This window comes from Hydra vulgaris, chromosome 15, assembly GCF_038396675.1.
Source record: "Hydra vulgaris chromosome 15, alternate assembly HydraT2T_AEP".
NCBI lineage: Eukaryota > Metazoa > Cnidaria > Hydrozoa > Anthoathecata > Hydridae > Hydra > Hydra vulgaris.
In genome coordinates, this window is record NC_088934.1 from 34,230,497 (window position 1) to 34,249,687 (window position 19,191).

Here is a 19,191-nt window from a genome sequence, read left to right on the forward strand (position 1 = left end):
ACAGAGATTTAAAGTAATTTAAATTTAAAAGTTTTTATGTTGAATGAAAATCTCCGTGCGAAAGAGCAAATGATCATGCTTCAAAAAATAAATTTAGCATGGCGTTTATGAAAAAAACATTACTTTTGAGAATTGTAAAGAAAAGTGCTAAATTAGAAAAAAAGTAAATAACCAAAAAAAAACAAATTGCGAAAATATTTTTTTTAAGAAAAAACTAATCGCGAAGGTGGGATCGCAATACGCTTAATTTGAGCCCTGTAAGAATTTTTGAAGCACTTAGGAGCACTTTTAGCTAGCTAATAAATATCATTTCTAGCTGGCGATCTTTGTGGCTAAATCACTTTCTTTATTGTTACAAATATTTATAGCTAATTGCTTGCTATCAATATTTATAACTTAATTTCTCACTGGATCAAACACATCAATAAAGACTCATCATTAATTTCCCATTCCCACACATCAGCAGTTTCACATTCCCACACATCAATAAAGACTCATCCGTTATTGATCCAATTTTATCTCTGAGATAACAAAAACTTACTAACACACTATCTTTTCAACTTCTTTGTATTTAACAAAAGTACATTTTCAACACTCAAAATGTCAAGATAAATAGTACTTTGTATATAACACCATTTTTTATCAACCCATTGCTTACAAACTGTGATAAGGATAGTTTCTGAGCTCAGACTCAAAAGTCATGCATTGCATTTTATGAAATGTATGACTTTTGTTTTGTTCATGTTGTAGGTCCTTTTTACCTTTGTTCCATGTTGAAATCATAGTATTAATTCTTTTCTTTCTAAATATCTTTAAGTCTGCCACACTGTTTCTCTTGCTACTTGGTCAAAAGTATGTCTAGGTCCACAGTCTTTCTTGAGCTTGACTTCTAATAAATATTTGTCAGTTTTAAATAATCTTCATCTGTTCACTTTCTAGTGAACAAGTGAAGATTATTTGTAACAACTTTTCAACTATATAACAACTGATGAATATAACAACTTTTTACTGCATGTTATTGACAAATACTTTTTATTTTGTTTTATTTTAGGTTTAGTTTTATATAGTTTTGAATGGAACTTTAAGGAAAGTACTAAGTGACATGCCAAAAGAATGGCGTTGAATCCAATTTTTTTTTACCTATATTATCTATACTATCTTGACAATCACAATTTGCTGATGGTTATTAAGTATTATTAAGTAAATCAAATTTTTTAAATTTTCTAATGAAACTATTATGGATTTTCATGATATTTTTGTTTAATAAATATGAAGGAATAAAATACAGCTTTTTCAATTTATATACTAAGTGACACATATTCTAGATAATTTTTATTGAACCTCTCCTAGCTCTTTCAGCTTCTTGGTAAGTTTTTTACCTTTAAGGTCAACAAAAAAGTTAATTAAAAGCAGTGTATTTATGTTTGTAAAAAGTTACAATAATAAAACACCATGCTATGGTCTTTCCAACTTCATACTTAGGATCAGTTATGTTAGGAAAAAAAATGAAAATGATTTCGATCTATTTCCTTAAACCTTGTTATATCATATTTGTAAATAATTTTTCTTTAAAAAAAACATTAAAATTTTAAAATTATTTTTTATATATTTTAAGTTATATTTACTCTATAATATTTTTTATTCTAATTTGTGGATTTTTTTTTTTTTAGTAGTACTTTCATTCTTTTAAATATTTTTTATTCTGTTTTTTTTTAATACTTTTTTATTTTCATACTTTTCCCAATATTTTTTATTCTATTTTGATACTTTCAGGTGAAAGACAAATGCAAATTAAATAATTTATTTCAAATTTTAGCATCTGATACATTTGGAGTTATTCGCTTCAATGGCAAACAAGTTTATCAAAATCATTGGACAAAAGAAAATTCCAAAGTTGTTTGTACAATGTTAAAATATAACTTTATGCATGAAATAACTATAGATAAAGATGTACAATTTTATAATGGTTTTGAATACAATAATAAAACTTTTAGTTGCATAGGAGACGAACAGTCTTTAAATGATTGCAGACAAGAAAATTATCTATCTGGTATAAAACAACCTGCAGCAGTTGCATGTACTAATTGGTCGGATGATTTGTTAAATGAATCATTAGATACTATATTGTTAACAGGAACAAATATGAATATAATTAGTTCTCTTAACTATTATTTGACAGATTTAAAACAAAGATTTGGGAAATGGAGTTGCAGTTCAGTAAATCCTGATAATCAAAATATCTGTTCTGTTGATGATGTCATATCAGAAGCATTCTCAAATTTACAAAACCTTGAAAATGAAAATGCAAAAAAAGCTATCAAACTATCTGATAAATATAACTTACAAAAACTTCTTGAGTTTGAGTTTCTTAAAAAAAGTTTTGACTATTTAAAAAATGAACTCTATAAAACAAAAACAAGTATTGGAAAATATTTTAGAAATTTAGCTGATTTCGATAATCAACTCGCTAACCACGATTTGACATATGCGCGTGATATGTGGGATAAAGCTAACAACATTATTAAAGAAAAAGAAGATGATCTGCTTAATTCAATACTTGAGTTACAAGATAGCGCTATAGCAATGAAGGCTGGTGATTTATTACACCAGATTGGAAAGCTTTTAATTCAAATCCTTGGCCGGTTAAATCCAATTAAATGGATCACCGATACAGATGAAGGAATAATCGGACCTTTGGAGACTTCAATTGAAATAGCCAAAAATATGAAAGACTTGGCAACTATAGTAATAGTTTATTCTGAAAATATTGAAAAATTAAATGCTATTTTGAAAAAATCAAATGGAAAGCGTTCAGAAAATAAAGAAACCTTTACTAAAATTAATGATATTTTAAATAAGGCTAAATCAAATATAAAGTTAACCCTTGCTGATTGTAAAACATTTTTAGAATTGTATGGTGGCTATACACCTGCTATTGAACAAAGTGACATAGATGAATATTCTGGTATTGTTGAAGCAATGGTAGATACCTTTATTGAAAAAATATCTGATCCTCAATCACTTCTTGGCACAGTTGCAAGTGGATTTGGTGAATATAAGGCAAACAATATAAAAATGGCGCTAAAACTCCTCTTTGGTCAGTATGAAGTTGTTAAGGAAAAACAATCAGAGATAATGGATGCATTTGCAAGAAGTGCAAGATCTATGTTAGCTAAAAAAAGCGCAGAAGATATTATTAATGATTCTGGTGATACTGATTTACAAAAAAAGCTCAAAATGATAAAAGGTGTTTATCTAACACGTTCACAAAAACTTAGATTGTATACTGATTTATGTCACATATACACTTACAGAAATCATGGTATGCAGACAAGTGATTGCACTCAGATACTAATGGATCCAGATACCAGTGATTTCCGATTATTATCTTACAACTTAATGCCAGATATGTGTAGTAATGCTGAAACAATTTCAAAAATTGTTTTAATTCCATTAAACTTAGAAGGAGACATTAAAAAAGGAATACTGTCATCTAATGAGCTATTTCGATATTATCCTTCAGCAGATCCTAAAAAAAACGAATGGGTTACAAACGGAACAACAAGTTTTAAAATTCCAAATAAGCAATGGTTGGTAAATCATGGCTGGATTTCCAATGAAATAAAAGAACCAATTTTTTTAAAGAAATTAGAACTATTTTTACCACTTGAGACAAAGGATGTTACATTTTCTTACGAAGTAGAGATGCAATTGCAAACCGTAACTTTGAGAAATGTAAAATACTCATTTGAAAGCAAAATCAAAAATAAAATATCATACAATTCTGAAGACTGTCTAAAACCTGAAAATAACCCATATAAAATGACAGATTGTAGAAAATTGTTAACAAATCTCTGTATTCTTACTTCTGGCCAAGTAGATGGAGGTTTTCTTCCTGTGTTAGAGGATTCAAAGTTTTCAATATCCTTGCGAAGTCGAACAAAGTTGACTAAGTTGTATCCTATAGATATAATCTACCTAAAGGCAAACGTAGAGTTTTGTTCAAAAAAACAAGTGCAAACAAAAAGTGAGGTAAGATGAATGTTTTTAGTTCAAAGTTGTAAATTATTTATTTCAGTAAGGGATCATCCAATAAGTACATACACTCAGAGGGGAAGAGATGGGAGGGCAGTGGGTCAATTATAAAAGTAAGGAGACGCTAAATTGAAAAAAATATCATGAAATGTTAGGTAGGTAGGTTAAAAACATAAGTATATTTAGGGAGGTGGAGATTACTCAAAAAAATGTATAGCAAAATGTGGAGGAGGGAAAAGGAGCTCAAAATAAAAGCGTACGTACTTTATGGGTGATCACTAAAAAGGTGTGGCTATTAAAGTAAAATAGTAGTATATATACGTAAAGTAATATATATATATAGTAAAATAGTAGTATATATATAGTATATATATATATATGCACACACAACACATAGAAGTTGGACAAAAGTTTTAACATTTTTTGGCATGAAAAATTTTTCAATGAAAAGATTGCCTGCCCTAGCTTAAACCCAGAAAAGCGGAACTCTTGCATGTTATACTTATTTTAGTCAATGTATGTACACTCCTTGCACGCTCTACCTATTTCAGTCAATGTATGTACACTCCTTGTATGTTTTATCTATTTCAGTTGGTGTACACTCAATAAAAATAAATTAAAATAAATAAAATTGAAAAGCAAAAATAAAATTAAACATTTTAAAAAATTAACTCAAACATTAAACATCTGCATTAAAAAACACATTTTGCGGTAATTTAAAAAAGTTTTATTTGCAGTTAATTTTGTAGTTTTGGCATTTAGACAACACGGAAATGTTGGAAGAAAGTCAAAGTAATTAAAAGTAACATAATTTGTTGTCAAATGAAATTTTTAACTTCTGTACTCTTAAAGCCAACAAGTCAAAAAACTATATATACAGGGGTCAAAATAGACATCACTGCACCATAGATCATTTTAAAGACACACTAAAGGAGGGCAACTGATAATTGTTCATTATGCCAAAAAAATAAATAATGGCTGGTTGCCCCCTTCAGATTAGTCTCAAAAATGGTCTGGGAGTGCTAATGTCCGGCAAATCCTCAAAGAGTATTATAGGATCATGTCACCAAGAACTGTTAAATAATATAATAATAATAATATAACCAAATATTTTAAAATATATAAATACTGTTTAAAGGGATCTTAAAGTACTGAGACAAGTTGTGTTCATATTAAAGGGAATGATAAAAAAAATGTTTGGGCTGAATTTTTACGAGTAATATAAAATAATAAACGTATACCAAGAAAAATTTGTGATCATCTTGTGATCTTAATGTTGATGGTTATCTTCCTTTAATTTGTAAAGATTCCAACAGTCAAATGTTTGGCTTGGGCATTTACATTTATAAGAGTTCACCTATTTGTTGAAAACTCAGTTTGAATCTACAGAATATTTTTTTATGTGCTTTTGTTTAACACTACTTTCCTCTATCATCTTTCTTGCTCTTTATTCTATATTGCTCTTCTTCATCTCAAGACTGCACTCTTTTCGATGTTATTTCTGATCAAATTGACCAAGTTCTTTCTCATTATTCTTCAGTCAATACCATTGTTTTTGGTGATTTTATTGCTCATCAAACCGAATGGCTTGACTCATGTCTTGACTCTGTCAGTGACTCTGCAGGTGTTGAGGCCCACAACTTTGGCCTTTTTCAATCTCTAACAAAAATAGTCAACTTTCCAACTCGCTTTCCAGACTCCGAATCATTTACCTTCTCTACTAGACTTATGTCTTGTTTCTGATCCTAGTCAGTGGTCAGTTTCTCCACATTCGCCCTTAGGTGCTTCTGATCAGGGTTTGATCTCACTAAATCTATTATCTCATTCTTCTTCAACATCAGAACCCCCCTATCATTGTATCCCATACAACTTCCTTAAAGCTGACTAATTTTTTATGTAAGTATTTAATTTTTTAGATATACTACTTACATAACTTTTTGGATTCAGGCTGGCATGGAATCTTTTATTCCCTCTTGACAATTTCAAGTCAAGCCTCACTCTTCTCCATGATTTTCCTTTAATTGTGTTGCTGCAATTTCTAATCGTAACCACTACTTCCAATCTATTGCCAAAACAACTCTCCAGAAAACAAATGTCTGTTTACTATTGCTAGAAACCATTGTAAAAAGGTCTTGTCTAATGCCAAAGTCTGCTATTCTCAAGTCACAAAATCTTGTATATCATCTCAAAAATTAGGCTCCAGAGACTTCCAGAGAATCTTTAACATGGTCTATATTAAGGGTAAATTTGTTATTCCTCCTCTTTTGCATGGCTCAGATTTTATTACCTCCCCTAAAGACAAAGCTGAATACTTTGCTAAGAACTTTTCATCGATTGTATCTCTTGATTCCACTAATTGCATTCTACCATCCAGCCAACAAACAGGTTGGTCCATTGTTTGATATTTGTATTATTCTAGCTTCTGTATCTAAAGTGATTTCCTGCTTGGACTCTTCTACAGTTTGTGATCTGGACAACATACCTGTTATAGTTTTGCAGAAGTGTTCTCCGAAGCTGTTGTCTATATTTTCAAAACTATTTATCAAGTTCTTATCAGAGTCTTGTTTTCCAGACTGCTGGAAAGCGGCATCTATTATCCTTGTTTTCAAAAATTCTGGAGAGCAATTTGACTTGCAATTCTAACTAATGTCTTCTTACAATCATAAGCAAGGTTTTTGAGTCTTTAATTAACAAACACTTTATCTCTCAACTTGAACCTAATAACTTTATGATTATCAATGTTTTTAATCTTCTCGTTCTACTGCTGATTTTTTAATGGTAATAACTGATAGGTTTTATCGTGCATTAGATAAATGTGGAAAGGTTAAGGTTTTTGCTCTTGAAATTTCTAAAGCCTTTGATAAAGTTTAGCATACTGGTCTTCTATATAAGCTCTCTTCTTATGGTGTATTAGGTAACATTTTTAAAATTATTGAATTCTTCCTTACCAATTGTAGTATAAAAGTTGGTTCTATCCTTGACTCTATACTTTTTTTAATTTACATTTAAGATCTTCCAGAAACTCTCACATCTAAAGTGGCATTGTTTGCTAATGATAATACCATTTATTCATGTCTTGATATGAAACCAACACTCTCTGATTGCTTGGATGGGGCATTTGAGCTTAAAAAGGATCTCACTTCTGCTATAGCATGGGGATCACAGTGGCTGGTGAACTCTAATTCAGATAAAGCCCAATTTTTTTCAGCCAATTGTTATCGCAATAATTTAGATCTTCCTACATTTATGAACGGTAATGTACTCGATGAGTCATCTACCCTTCATCTTCTAGGATTAACTCTTACTTCCAATCTTTCTTGGAAACCATATATTAAATCCATTGCAAAATTAGCATCTGGTAAGGTTGCATCTCTTTATCAAGCTCAACACTTTCTTACTCCGGACTCTATTTTCTATCTCTATAAATCTCAGATCCGGCCTTGTATGGAATACTGTTGCCGTATCTGGAGCAGATCTTCAAATAAAGCCCTTTCTTTTTTCAACAAGGTCCAAAAACGCATTGTAAATGTAGTTGAACCTGCTCTTCAACCATTATCACATCGTCATAATGTTGCTTTTTTTACTCTTTTCTATAAATACTATAATGGGTGCTCTAAAGAACTAGTGTCTCTTGTGCCATCTACTAAAATTCATTCTCGTGTTACTGGTCATTCAGTCTCATCTTTTTACTGTGACTGTAGCTAACTGTGACCTAAGTAATCCAAAAATTCTTATTTGTCTAGTTTTTTTTCTCCCACATCAGTTCTTTGGAATTCGCTCCCTTTATCTTGTATTTCCTGATTCATATAATTAATCATATAAATCTTTTGAGTCGTCTGTTAATCATTATCTTGCTTTATAACTTCCAATAGTAGTTGTTTGCAGCCATGTTGGAAATAAACATCTATTGAAAGTGGGAAAATACTAACTTTGGAAATCATCAAAAAATTGTAAAAATTTTTAAAAATTTTATTTGGTTCACTAGAAAAGTTCTGCGATATGGTATAAAATATTTTTTCCATAATTTGTATGCAAATAATGTTGATGGATAAGATTGTCATTTCTTAGGTTGTGTTTGTTTTTTGGCTTAATTGCCAAGAAACAAACACAACCTCATATATATTTACAATATAAATTTTGTAAATATATATGAGTTAAGTTTATCTTACATTTAAACATGAAGCATAAAACATTAAAAGCATTTAGTTGATATATATTAAGATTATTCCTTTCAAATAAAAAAGGTTTTCCATAAGTATAACAAAAATCAACAGAGATTAGAAACTCAAACTCAAGAAGTTTTACTATTTGATGCTTCTGTTGCTGATAAAACCTTTTTTTTGCACTAATGCAAAACTATGCAAATATACCCAATGCTATATTTGCATAGTTTTTAATGGATAAGTGAGTAATAAAGATAAATTAATGCATTTCTATTTTAAAATTTCTTGCTTTGTATAATATTACAATATTTTTGAAACTTTATTGTTGTGCAAGGTTTTAATATGATTTTTCCATGTAAGATTTTCAGCAATGAAAATCCCAAGAAAATGTATTTGTAACAAGATTTATTTGGGATTTTGGATGAAATAAATTTCATTTAGTTTTTTCAACCTCAGTTGATAGTTTATTTGACTTGAACCATTATGAAATTTTAATTAGCTCCATGTTCATGTCATGAAAAAGTGTTATGACAGTGTTATTACTTGACAGAAAAAAAATTGTGTCATCAGCACGCATTACTTTTGTTAAATATGCTGACAGTGTTAAAATATGCGTTAAATATTGTTAAACTGCATTCCCTTATTTACATAAAAAACTATTCCAACAAATGATCAAAATGTATTATTTTATATAGTTAATTATTTAATTAAATATACATTATAATAACATATAAATATACAACATCATTTTGTTGCTGATTTCTACTTGATGAGCCTTCAATTATCTGTTGAAAAAGATCAGCTTTTTTTTCTGACATTAACTCTATACTGATGCAACTAGTTGCTTCCAGAAAAGAAGATTTAAACTTCTAAATATTTAAAAAAATTTTCAGAACATTTTGAACATTTAAAAAAAAAAAAAAAAATTCTAAAAAAAGAGAACGAAAATGACTCAAAAAATTGTTGACAATCATCACATGTTGCAGCTGCACAAAAAAGCATCTGAAAATAAATGTTGACAATCATCACATGTCGCAGCTGCATGAAAAAGCATCTGAAAATAAATGTTGACAATCATCACATGTTGCAGCTGCACAAAAAAGCATCTAAAAATAAATGTTGACAATCATCACATGTTGCAGCTGCACAAAAAAGCATCTGAAAATAAATGTTGACAATCATCACATGTTGCAGCTGCACGAAAAAGCATCTGATAAATTCATTTAAATTTTTAATAACTCAAACTTATAAAATCTTTTGCAAAAAATTTATAAACTAAACAAAAAATTTTTAAATTTTTTGTTTAGTTTATAAGTAAATGACCAAAATAAAAGTTTTATAACCATCAAATTTTTAATATATTTAAATCTTATACGTTAATTGATGTTTATTTTAAGATTTTCAGGGATTATCTTTTTCCGGATATTTTCAGAATCCCAGATATATTTTTCAACTTTTAGTTTTTCCAAATATTCAAAACATTTTCTATACATACGAGTTTAGGTATAAATTTTTGTAAAATATTTGTTTTTTAAGCATTTTCACTCATCACTCAGAAAAATAAAAACTTCGGAAAGAAAACAAAAAAAAAGTTAAAAACAACTCAGGTAAAAGCAAAATTAAGAGGAAAATAAGGGAAAATATATTCCGGATATTTTACCCAAACAAATTTCCGGATTTTTAAAACATGACCTGGATGATCTATAGATATTTATATAATGAATAGAATAACATTGAAGTTACAGTAACTTGAAACAACTTTTAACTGTTTACAAAATTACTAATACAACAATGTATAGACAAAAGGTGTAGGCATCAGGAAAGGTTTATTAAAGTTAAAAGTAATGATGTTAATTAAATTTCAGATTATCAAATAAACATAAAAATCAAAAAAATAGAAATTTATTAGTTTACTGCTGATGCTTTGCACCGCTGATGCCTTGAACCGCTGATGCCTTGACCTGATTTGATTCTTGTCAATAAAGAACTTGAGATGGTATAATTATTGGTATAAATAACAAGATCAAACAATGTTTAGTCAGTATCATAAATTCCCGTAAATTATGAGGTAATTTAAAGTCATAGAAATAGAATTAGATGGAATTATATTGAAAAAGATCTTTTTTTCATTTTGGTAGAAAAGTTTTTTGGAAAATAGGGTGCAATTATAATATTGGCAAGAGTATGTTAGAAACTTATATTTTGTCTATTATGCATGGGACCACATAAATGAAGTACATATTTAACATATTTGCAAGGCAGTAACTGGACCAAAAGACTAAGAAAGGCCCTTTATTCAAACTTTATGAAGCAATGGAAAAATTCTGTTCTGTTTTTATCTACTTCTTGTTTTAAAAAGTTTGATCAGAATACTCTCATTTAATTTGTATTCATCAGCTGCACTTGGAGGCGAAGACCTGTCCTTTAAGTTGAGGTTTTCCTCTAGAAGATTTTAGGATCATTTGCAATAATTAGCTTCTTTATTATACATTTGTTGGTATGTAATGGGAAAAAAAAATGAATATTCAATTTATTGAAAAACTACATCACCTTATTCCAATGATCCTAATATAAATTAAATAAGTTATAAATTAAAGTAAGCTAAAGTATTAAATATAAGTTAGTAAATAAATATAAAACAGATACACAGTTTATTTACATTTTTTTTAAAAATTGCAAAAAGGTTGTCTCCCTTTTATTTATATATATATATATATATATATATATATATATATATATATATATATATATATATATATATATATATATATATATATATATATATATATATATATATATATATATATATATATATATATATATATATATCAACCCTCGGAATTAGGAAAAATGAGAAGTTAGAGGTCAGCAAAAAAAATTTGACACAATTTCTTATAAGTATGTCAAATTATACTACAATTGTGAAAGACAAAACAAAAATTTTATTAAAAAAATGCAAAATATTTGGCTCAAAAGTAATTGGACTAGCTAAATATGTCCTTTAAAAACAATATTGATACAAATAAATTTTTAGCATTTTTTTATGATGATTTTCGTTATATATTATATATGCTACATGTTACATTCTGTTATATATAGTTTATACTCTATACATAAGATACTACTAGTACTTGGTTGGTAAACTATTTGCCGTAATGAAGACATTGCATTTAGGTGGAATACCAAATTAATTAAAACATCAATTGATATTTTCTCCCAAGTGCATTTAATCAACTCAAATAATTCCTGTTGATCTTGGAGCTGCTAATTATTCTCTTAATGTGCTCCCAAAGATGTTCTATTGGGTTCAGGTCTGGAGATTGTGCTGGCAATTCCGAGACTCAAATTTTCTTTTGGGCAAAAATTTCCCTAATTAGTTGAGATGTGTGCTTCAAAGCATTGTCATGTTTGAAAGTCTAACCATGCAACATTTTCTTCTTTGCATTCGTCAGCATTATGTCCTTGATTATATCTTTATAATCATTTGTTCTTGTCTCAATGTCTTGAACTTAATAGATAGACTAGTAATTCTACAGTTAAGCAGCTTATAATGTTTTTTTGTTTGTTTATTTTGCTCTCATCAGTGGAGACTTTTTAGGATTGCTGCTCCATGCCGAACCCGATGTAAAGGCACTCCTATGCAGCAGGCTGTAAAATAGTCAATGTATGTAGTCAATAAATATTCTACAATTCGCTAAATAGACTGAGGGTTTAACATGGAGCAGCTTTAACTGTAGCTTTACCGATTGGACGTACTATATCATGGCTAAAACCAAACAATTACTACTTTAATTACTATCTTTCACTGTAGGAACTTGCTCCTACATCATTTTGGTGATCTACTGGAAGCCGAATATATTTAATACAGTTATTCTGCTGTTTAATTTAAATGTTATGTAGTGAATTTCAGTGCCCTGCAATATTTTGCAAAAACAAAAGATTTTTTAATGGGATGGTGGCCTAAAAGGTTTTGTATTAAGCAACACTTTACTGTTGCATAAAAATAGGAAATTTGATGTGACTGTGTAAACTTACTATTGATTTCTTTTACACTATAGTACGGATCGGCCTTTGACAATCTATAAAATTATTTTAGTAAAAAGTTGTTTATTTTGGCCTTCCTGTCTTCAACAATGCTTGGAAATGAGTCCATCATCGAAAAACTTTTAATTTATAGCCAAATGTTGATCGTTTAATATGCATTTCTATTGACATGTGTTGCACAGTCTTACCATTATTAAGTTCTTGTAACTACAAGTATTAATAAGTTAACTTTTTCATAGTCAATTAATTATGTCTCATTATGAATTATTGAAAATGTTTTTATATGCTTTCAGAAAAAGTAGTTTTAAACAGAGAGGTTTTGAAAGTAATCAGAGTTTAGTTTGTCCAATTACTTTCAATTTCCATTTCTGTCATTTGAGCCCATCATTTCCATTTCTGTCATTTGAGACAATCATTTCCATTTCTTTAATTAAAGTTTTATTCCAAATTTTGATATTTTTTATAACTATAGTATAAGATGACATAAGAACACTGCATTTTTTTTGTCCTCTAAATTTAACATCTCGTCAAATAACTTCTGTTCATCTGATTGAGCTTTGTACAAAGCTTGTTTTGTCTTATGCTTAACTAATCAATATAGAGGTTTTCTTATTCTCAAACTTTTTCTATAATTATAAAATTTCTTCATTTATTTAACACTTTTACATACTCCTGCATTCCTTTTGTCATTTTGCATTTTTCATATATGGTTGCATGCATTTTTTTTTTAATTTCCGAGTTCTCCCATTACTTTGTTTTTTTTTTCAGATTTTCTGCCAGTATTATGTCATAAATAACTGATTTTTATTGTTGAATACAATTTTTAGCAATAAAACTCATTAAATTGCTAATCCTAATATTATCACCTTCTCATTCAGTTGTTTTATCTCAACTGCATGATTTAATGATTTTTCTGACCAAAATACCAATACCTGACACTCCTTCACATACAACACAATAGAATTTGAACCATCAATCATCATACCCAATAATCTTAGCACTGCCACCTTTACAGTGAGACTGTTGCAGCAGCATGCAGACTGTTGCAGTCTTTTGACTTTTTTCTTGTATAGAACCCACATTGACTGAATCAAGCTTCAATTTGGACCTTTTATCACACTGTCACCGTCACTAAAAATTTTTACAGGATGGTTTATTGGTGTTAAGACCAAATCCGGTTGTTGTAGCATTATGGCTAATGACTAATAATTTATTTCTGATCAATAATTCACCTGAAACTAACAACATACCATCAGATGCACTTCCTGCTAACCTGCATGATAAGCGATGTGGGTTGTTTTGACTTATATATATATATATTATATATACATATATATATTATATATATATATATATATATATATATATATATATATATATATATATATATATATACATATATATATATATATAGATATATATATACATATATATATATGTATATATATATGTATATATATATATATATACATATATATATATAAGTATATATACATATATATATATGTATATATACAGTATTGGACAAAACATTTGCAACCAACATCGAACAATGCTAAAAAGTGTTCCTAATTTTACATGTCTTAAAAACGAAACGAACTATACTACCACCGCAAACAGTTCAGGAGTCTGGAGTCATAGCATGCCATGACATGAGCAATCAGCTGACAGGTGACAGCACACAGGCAGAATTTCGTTGACAAGTGCCATTTTGCAGCGGACAAAACAAGTGCAACTTTTTTGGTTTGTTTCATTTTCTTAAGTCTGGTCCATGTCAACGTCACGGAATTTTTTTAATAATTAAAGAAAGTATCCAGAAGTTTCCAGAAGCATGCAGAAGCTTCCAGAAGTTTCCAGAAGAAGCATCTGGAAGCATCCAGTAGCATTCAGAAATATCCAGAAACATTCAGAAGCATCCAGAAGCTTCCAGAAGCATCGAAAAGAAGCATCTAGAATCTTCCAGAACAGGTTCACACAGGTTCATTTTACTATATAAGAGACATGTAAATCGACATGTAATTCACTCAGTATATGGAAGTCAATCAGTCAGTATTATTAAGACAGTTTATCGAAGTGAGTTTTATCAAAGTGTTTTATCGAAGAACATCAATACAAGAAGTGAAATACAACAAGTGTTTTATTACATCAATACAGTCCACATCCAACCAAGACGTTGTGTTCCACAGAGCATTATTGTATCATCACAAGGTAAATGTAACACGGTAAGCCTTGAGAAGCGTGACTATTTATTTTTATTATTTTTATGACTTCAAGTGCAAAAATGGCTCCCGACAGTCTTTGATTAGAACTAAGAAAGAAAATTATTGGCGATTACGTAAGTGGAATGTCACAAAAAAGTATTTGTGATAAATACCGCGTGAAAAAATGGACCGTATCAAGACTATGTTCCAAATATCGTTCTACAGGGAAGTTGGCAGCAGATAACAAAGATGGAAGACCGCGTTCCACCACTTCTAGAGAGGATTCTATGATCGTCAGATCCATCAAGAAGGATCCCTGGATATCATCAGTCGAGATACAAAAGCAATTAGAGCTGCCTGTATCAGACCGAACAATCAGACGACGTGCTGTTGAAGCCAGATTGTTTTCTCGACGCCCTGCAAAGAAACCGCTGATTTCACTAAAAAACCAGAAGAAAAGACTCCTGTTTGCTACATCTCATATTGACTGGAATGTGCAGAAATGGCGAACTGTCCTGTTCAGTGATGAATCGAAGTTCAAGGAGCGATGGCATTTGCCGTGTACGTCGACCGGTCGGAAAACGCCTCGATTTATGTTACTGCCATAAGACCGTGAAGCATGGTGGAGACAATGTAATGATCTGGGGGTGTTTTTCTGCTAACGGTCTAAGTCCAATACATCGAAACGATGGAATAATGGACCATTTCATGTATAAAAATATCCTGAAAGATGTTACCTCATGCTGAATGGAATATGCCAATAAAATGGGTTTTTCAGCAAGACAACAATCCGAAACACACTGCAAAAGTAGTCAAGCAGTGGTTTCAAGACAACCACCTACCGGTGATGGATTGGCCGCCTCAATCTACGGATCTCAACCCTATCGAGAACCTGTGGGAGAGAGTCAACCGCAAAATTAATCGTGAAGGTGTTCGTAATAAGGATCAACTGTTTGAACAAATCCAAAAAGCCTGGGCAGCGATTCCACAAAGTTTCATCGATCACCTGATCGAATCTATGCCTCGAAGATGCAAGGCTGTGATCGACAACAAAGGATTCGCCACGAAATATTGATAGCGAAATACAGCTTGGTCAACATTTTGTCGAGTTGCACTTGTTTTGTCCAGAAGGAAATCAATTATTTTTAATACTTTTGATTAATTTATTAATTTTCGTGTACAAATAATGAACTTTGTGATGAATAAAACTTGAAGAACTTTGTCTGTAAACAGTTACATAGTTATTTCTCTAAATTGAAAAAATGCAGCACTTTTATATAAAGAAACTAAATTAGAATTATTTGGTTGCACTCATTTTGTCCGATACTGTATATATATATATATATATATATATATATATATATATATATATATATATATATATATATATATATATATATATATATATGTATATTTATATATGTATATTTATATATGTATATGTATAAATATATACATATACATATATATATATATACATATATATATATATATATATATATATATATGTATATATAATATATATATACATATTTATATTTATATCTCTTAAAAATATGACTTATATATTATATATATATATATATATATATATATATATATATATTATATATATATATATATGTATATATATATATTATATATATATTATATATAATATATAAGTCATATTTTCAAGAGATATAAATATATGATAATTGCATTAATTAAACTTAGTAAAAAAATCCATTTTAAAATATTTTTTTTCAGAAAGTGTAAAAAATCTCCGCAAACTTTGTAAAAGTATTAACAATCTGTTTGCAAGAAAATAAAACTTATATAAATGGCCTGACTCTTTTAACACTTTTTTAAAATGTTGCTCATAAACTTAAACCCAATATTCGTTCATCTTATGTTGACTATCAAAAGTATCTTATATATTTAAATTTACATAGTTTATTATTATCTCTAGCAAATATTCCTGAAATTTCATCTCATATCTAAATTGAATCAAAACAGCATTTGCACAAACATTCTTACAGATTTTAACGATGAATTTTCAAATATTTTTTCTAAACTATTTAATACCTCATTCATAAATGAAGCATTTCCTGATATTTTAAAATTATCTTGCGTTATTCCATTATTTAAAAATGGTTCTAAATTTTTGTGCACAAACTACAGACCTCTCTTTTATCTAACATTATTAAGCTTCTTGAAAAACTTATGTGTTCTTGAGTGTACTCTTTTCTAAACTCATTCAATTGTTTAAATGATTTTCAATTTGGTTTTAAATCAAAACATTCTACTTGCCGTAATAGGTATAACAGAAAAAATCAGAAAAGCTCTTGATACTGGTCATTTTGTTTGTGGTGTTTTTATCAATTTACAAAAAGCTTTCGATACCATTGACCATATTATTTTGATTTCTAAATTAGAACATTATGGAGTATGCGCATATTGTAAATGACTGGTTTTGATCTTATTTTTTAGATCGAAAACAGTTTTTAAGTATTAACGGTTTTACATTATTCTTATCTCATTTACTACGCATTATTCTCATCTCATTTTAGCTATTGTTGTCTAGTTTGGGGTCAAGCTGGAAATTATTGCATTAACAAGTTTCTATCGTTTCAGCCTCAATCCTTTAAAATAATAAACTTTCAACCAATTAAATTAGATACATCAGAGTCTTTCAAAAAACTTAACACATCAACATTTCCAGCGTTAGTAAAGTATGCTAATCTTCTTTATGTTTTTGACTCCTTAAATAAAAATTTACCATTTTCCATTACAAACTTGTTCACAAAATGTAGACTCAAGTACATTTCTACTCTAGAAATATATACAATGGAAAACTAAATATACCATCTTCTAAAACCCAGAAGTATAGTAAACATTCTATTGTTTATCAGTGCGTCTGTGAATGGGAGAGCCTTTTATGCATCATGAATGTTTCCAAAATACTACATCTTAAAATACCTTTTCCCCATCTTAAACAAAATCAATTTAAAAAATTCTTTAAAATATTTTATTCTAATTTTTAGACATTATCATGCTTATTATTATAATATTCTTCTAATTTTCTTTTCATTATTACTACAATTATCATCATTAATTTTGTTTATTTATTTTTCTTAATAATTTTATTGTTATTATAAACTACAAATTATGATTTCAGCATGTTTTGTTTTATTGTATGTTCATGTGCTTTAATCTTTATTTGTATATTGTATGTGTTTTAATTTTTATTATATGTTGTTTGTGTTTACGTTCCATGTGTTTACGTTCCATGTGTTTCAATGACGTTGTGCTTATTTGTATCTATATTACATTTAAAAACTGGTGTCACTCCTTTGATCAGATTTCTGTATGACTGACACCATCTTAATAAGTCATTAACTTATTCTTATAAATAATTTTATGCTTATAATATCTTAATATATCTTAAATCTTAATATATTTTAAAAAGGTAATTTGCCTGTTTTACTTATTTTTTTAACTCGATCTCGTCTGAGATGTTAGATTTAAAAAAATAAATCTTTTATATCGTTTTTAACCATAGATTAGTAACCCCGTTATTCTTAATGAAGATACAGAGTCATGTTGCACTGATACAAATAAATATTTTGATCTTTTTGAACAAATTAATTTTCATCAGAGAATTAGGAGTCGCCAAGCTTTCTGTAAAGTTTGCCCTGAAAATTCGACGCCCAAGTTCTTTGGTTATTTCTGTCAAAAATGCCCACAGGGTTTCAAAGAAACAAATGAGTGGTTTGGTTGTGAACAAAACACCGACACTACGCTAACAAAATCACCAAAAGGAAAAAAAATTCGAAATCATCAAAAAAAAGGAAATCCGAAAACATCGAAGAATAAAACCAGCAAAAAATAATCGGTTTATTTAAAAACGCAAAAGAGATTTCTTTTCGGTTTTTTTTTTCATTTCTTTACAAATCTTTGTGTTAAAGAGTTTGTTTTGTTTTATTTTAACAAAGAAATTTTTATTAAAGACAAATAAAGACATAGTTATCTTTTTAATTTAAGACTACTATTATTTGTGGTAATATACATATACAAATTTTTCGTGTTTTTTACGTTTAAAACATTTTTTGCGATGGCTCAGTTTGTGAATAAAAAATTATGACCAGGTTTCAGAAATCTTTATACGCATTTACTTGATCATTTTTCGGGGAAATACTTAAAAATTAATTTTTTAACTTCCAATTGTTTTTTGTTTTTTTTAAATAGTCTATACTTAACCATTTTTCACAATTTTCAGCGATACTACTTTTTTCACAATTTTCAGCGATAATTTTCCGAGCTTTTTTCTCGGGCCTTAGAGATGACTATGGACCAACCAAGATTTTTTTTCTTTAGAAGGCTTTATAACGTAAGTCAGTTAAAACAAAAGTTTACAAAAAGCAAATTGACTATTTGTTTATAAAACTTTTAATACTAAAATTATTATAATAACAAAAATCAAATATCGCGTATGAAATAAGACGAATGACACGTGTGTAAGCATATAAATAAGCATGCACACAAATAAAAAATATATATATTTAAAGCAAACAAAGTAGTTCAGAGTATAAAATATATACAAACACGCATAAAAATATATAAATAAAAAAAATGGGTAACGGTTAGAATGAAATCAGAATTAAGTAGTGGCCACGATAGTAGTGGACTAATATAGTTAAAACTTCATCCCCAGGTCTCCTAAAGATTTGTCAATGCTGTTTGAAAGCCTGATGAAAATTCACTTG

General features: G+C 28.8%; 1 protein-coding gene across 2 annotated transcripts in view; it reads left to right on the plus strand.

Moving 5' to 3' along the window:
* LOC100201811 (uncharacterized) overlaps nucleotides 1–18,444 on the plus strand; it is a 104,905-nt gene extending 86,461 nt beyond the window's left edge. For both annotated transcript variants that reach the window (XM_065820204.1, XM_065820205.1), the window contains 2 exons: nucleotides 1,817–4,032; nucleotides 17,988–18,444. In XM_065820204.1, coding sequence (XP_065676276.1) covers nucleotides 1,817–4,032; nucleotides 17,988–18,317 — 2,546 coding nt within the window. In that variant the 3' untranslated portion in view covers nucleotides 18,318–18,444. The remainder of the gene's footprint in view (nucleotides 1–1,816; nucleotides 4,033–17,987) is intronic.
* Nucleotides 18,445–19,191: the final 747 nt, after the last annotated feature.